General features: G+C 40.4%; 1 protein-coding gene across 1 annotated transcript; it reads left to right on the plus strand.

The window, feature by feature from the left end:
• The first annotated feature begins 1,916 nt into the window (after positions 1 to 1,916).
• On the plus strand, positions 1,917 to 2,300 carry pmchl (pro-melanin-concentrating hormone, like). Its single transcript, XM_030148660.1, has one exon. The coding sequence runs from the start codon at positions 1,917 to 1,919 to the stop codon at positions 2,298 to 2,300; it is 384 nt and encodes a 127-aa protein (XP_030004520.1).
• Positions 2,301 to 4,076: the final 1,776 nt, after the last annotated feature.

A 4,076-nucleotide genomic window follows, 5' to 3' on the forward strand; every position in this document is an offset into this window, starting at 1 on the left:
TGACATTACTTAATAAAAGAGTGTTAAATAATAATAAATAAAATATAAACAAAAAAGAAAAAACAAAAATGAACCTCCACCATATCTGCATTTGAATAAATACCTAAAAATATTGATACAGTACTTTTTAATATCGATACAGTATTGTGAAATGAAATATCGCAATATTTAGCAGAACCAATATTTTCTTACAGCTCTAGTGAAGACTTGGTCTCAGTTTAGGTCATCCCAACTTACTTATTTGTTTTTTCTTACACTTTTCCAGCTTTTTGTTCAGAGACGTTTCTGTTGTAGAATCAAACTTTTCTGGTGCGGCAGAAAAGGATCTGCATCTGGAGGAAACTTGATCATTTGTCAACAGGTTTGATCCGAGTCAAATCACAGCAGCATAAATTAACTCATTTAGCATTTTCCTATGGCCATTATGCAAACGCAGGTGTGCCGAGCTCCTGCAGTTCCCATCTGGCAACTATAATTAGAAGAGACTGTAATTATCCTGCAGTCGGAGAAGATCAAATCAGCCTGTGTTTGTGCTTCCTCCAGAACAGATCTGATCTGCAGTTTTTACAGCTTCCAAATTTCATTACATTTATTTCATTTAGTGTTTTGAGTTAGGCTTTTGGTCTGAGTTCAGTTTTATTCTACATTTACAGGTTTGGAAGTAGTTTCAGCTTTTATTTTGAATTTTTGAATGAGACTTTATTTTGTTTTGCTGTTAGTTTTTCAGGTATTAAGTTGAAAAGGCATCAGATACACTGTAAAAAAAAAAAAAAAAAAAAGAAAAATGTCCCATTAAACTTTAACCCTTTCATGCATGAATTATAAGAGCCTTAATCAAGATTTTTATTCCTGTGTGTTTTTATTCTTCAAGGCATTAAAAAAACAATGCATTTGAAATAGTTTTTATGAACCCGTTTTTCATGGAGTTGCATAAATGTCCACTCAGCTGGACACCATGCATTTAATTTTTGAAGCAAAGAACCATATTTACTGATAAACTGTGTGAAAACTATGAAATGAAAACATTTTTAATGCAGCTAATCTGATGTTTTCTCACATTTGAACAAACACAAGAACTAGTCATTACTCACTCCGTGGAGATAATATGCAAAAACCCCCCAAAAACTTATTTTTTATTACTCTTTAGGTGATTATGTCTTATTTTAAGTGTGATGAGATATTTGGACTAGAAATGAGAAAAATACACTTGGTAAGATTTAGATTTTTGCAGAGTGAGCGTCCACTGTGTTGGCTGATATGGAACTAAAACAAAACCCATGAATATACAAGAGGATAACTGTCCACTGTAGTGACCACGATGCATGAAAGGGTTAAAAATAATAACTCTGCTATTGTCTGAACATCCCGCAGAAACATTTCCTGACTTGGTTTTTGACACGTTGACTCAAAGCGGTGGCGGTCTCACAAACACTTCAGAAATCATTTGTTTCTTTTCTTGCTCTAATCCGAAGCTAAATCTCCTTCTGAACAATGGAGTAAAAGCCACAGTGAGGACAGCTGTCGTCAGCGTGGAGAGCGTAGCAGGTGGGTAATCCATCTGCGTTGTCTTAAAGGGCACTAATTTTGGATTAATGCTGTTGTGTGTGTCACCTGCTCAAAGAGTTCCCACTGTTCGATCTACAAGTGTCCGCCATCAGCCGTCACATTGGGGATGATTTTAATTAAGTTTACTCCAAAACAAGACACTTAAACACAGCATGGCTGCCACCCAACCGTCATTTAATACCTGCAAGTAATTTCCGGAATGCTCCAAAAAAAAAAACATCCAACGTAGTAATTCCTCTGTTCTGTCTGACATGATATAAAAGAGCAGGAGACGATCTGAGAGTCAGAACAGCCAAGGAAGATCTGTCAGAAGCAAACTGCCAACAAACTCAACCTCCTGAACATTCACCATGAGACAGTCGCTGATGTGTTTCATCTTCGCTGCAGCGCTCTTATTTGAGTGCTATGCGTTGTCTGCCGCCGTGCCTATGGGCAGGACAGAGGAGAACTCAGTGGAGCAGGACGCCTTCACTTCGCTGCTGAGCGAAGAAACCGCCGAAAACAGCTTCAGCGACGCAGACGTGGCGAGCAGAAGCAGAGGGCCCAGGGTGATCGTGGTGGCCGACCAGAGCATGTGGAAGGAGCTGAGGAGCCTGCACGGAGGACAGCCCCTCTACAAGAGGAGAGCCGACGACACGGAGCACCGAGACCAGGACCTGAGCATCCCCATCCTGAGGAGGGACACCATGAGGTGCATGGTGGGACGGGTGTACCGGCCCTGCTGGGAGGTCTAGGACTGTGGACTCCACCAAACCTGAGGACCACCACTTCCTTTCCTGCTTCAAGCTGAGCTGTATCATAACCCAAAGACCCATGTATCTAGATTTAAACTGTTGCAGATCTGATAATAAAAGTCACTGTCTGTGCTTTATGTCTGCGCTGCTTTAGTATTTGACTTAAACCAGGGGGTCAAACGCATTTTAGTCCAGGGCAAGGCGAGGCGAGGCAAGTTTATTTGTGCCGCACATTTAAGCAACAAAGCAACTGAAGGTGCTTCACACAGGACACTGAAATACAACGACAAGGAGAAAGAAACACATTTAAAACATAAAAGAAATGTGTAAAAGGTGATTAAAAACAGCAAGAAAACAACACATACAACCCAAAATATAAAAACACACACGTATTAAAGTAAGAGTTTCAGTGCAGAGTTTCGAAAGAGAATCTAAAATTTAAAAAGTCCAAAACCTTTTAGTCAGCGGCAGCAGTGAACAGGTGAGTCTGGAACCTGGACTGAAAAGAACTCCGACTCAGATATCAGACCTGATATTTTCTGGTAGTTTGTTCCAGATCTACGGAGCATAGAAACTGAACGCTGATTCTCCAGGTTTACTTCTGACTTTTGGAACCCAGAGCAGACCTGCACCAGACCACCTGAGTGGTCTGGGTGGTTCAGACTGGACTAGAAGGTCTCTTACTAAGAGAAAAAATTTGGAGTTGTGAGTATTTCTATGTTATTATGATAGTACAGGGTGACACAAAAAAACAGGAACTTTTTAACAATCCAATAAAACCAAGAGTGATGGAGGAAAATATTTTATTCATAGTAACTGAAACTTTAAAACATGCCATTTAAGAAACAATGATGGAATTTTCATTTTTTTAAATGACTTCCTGTAGATGGCGTCCTCCTGTACAAATGCATTCTTGAACTCTGCTGTTGAGATTCCTCATTGACCGCTGCGACATCTCAGCTGGGATACTGTGAATTTCATCCTGAATTCTCTGTTTTAACTCATCCAGAGTTCTTGGTCGAGTCGTGTACACTTTACTCTTGAGATAGCCCCACAAGAAAAAATCACAAACGGACAAATCTGGCGATCTAGGGGGCCAGGGAACATTACCGAATCTGGAGATCACACGGTTACCGAACAATTCTCGTACAACCGCCAATGGTTACTAAAATGGGGGTGTGTTTACTTGCTCAAGGTCACTGTCTCGGAGTGCTGCCACTTGCTCATGTCTGCCAATACGCACTTCAAAAATTCCCGTTTTTTTGGGTCACCCTGTACTTCACTGGTCTGACCCACTTGAGATTGAATTGGTCTGAATGTGGAACCTGAACTAAAAGGTTTGTTCATATCTTAGTGTAAGTTTTGCATTTCATAATTTCATCCCAAGGGCCGGACTGGACCCTTTGGCGGGCCAGATTTGGCCCCCGGGCCGCATGTTTGACACCTGTGTGTTAAACCGACTGCATCGATGACTTCCACTTCCAGGCGGTGTGCTGAACACGCTGAGCTTTCAGGAGAGGTCAGTCTTTTGTGGTAAAAAGTGTCAGATTCATAAAAGCCTTCATTCAGCTCTTATTATCATTATTCTTTTTAACAAGAACCTGAACAATGAGCAAAAGAAAAGAGAGGAGACACTCTTTTGACGACTCACATTTTGAAGACAGACTATAGTCTAAATGCCTTTAAGGAAAATTCTTCTTTTTTTTTTTTTGCACAATTAGGTGTCGTCCCAAAATCAAAATTAGTTTCTACCTAAATGGAAGAACACATAGAAAA

The sequence above is a fragment of the Sphaeramia orbicularis genome, chromosome 12 (genome assembly GCF_902148855.1).
Source record: "Sphaeramia orbicularis chromosome 12, fSphaOr1.1, whole genome shotgun sequence".
Lineage (NCBI taxonomy): Eukaryota > Metazoa > Chordata > Actinopteri > Kurtiformes > Apogonidae > Sphaeramia > Sphaeramia orbicularis.

Coding starts and splice junctions, on each gene's coding strand:
- pmchl (XM_030148660.1), top strand. CDS start 1,917: ATGAGACAGTCGCTGATGTGTTTCATCTTCGCTGCAGCGCTCTTATTT.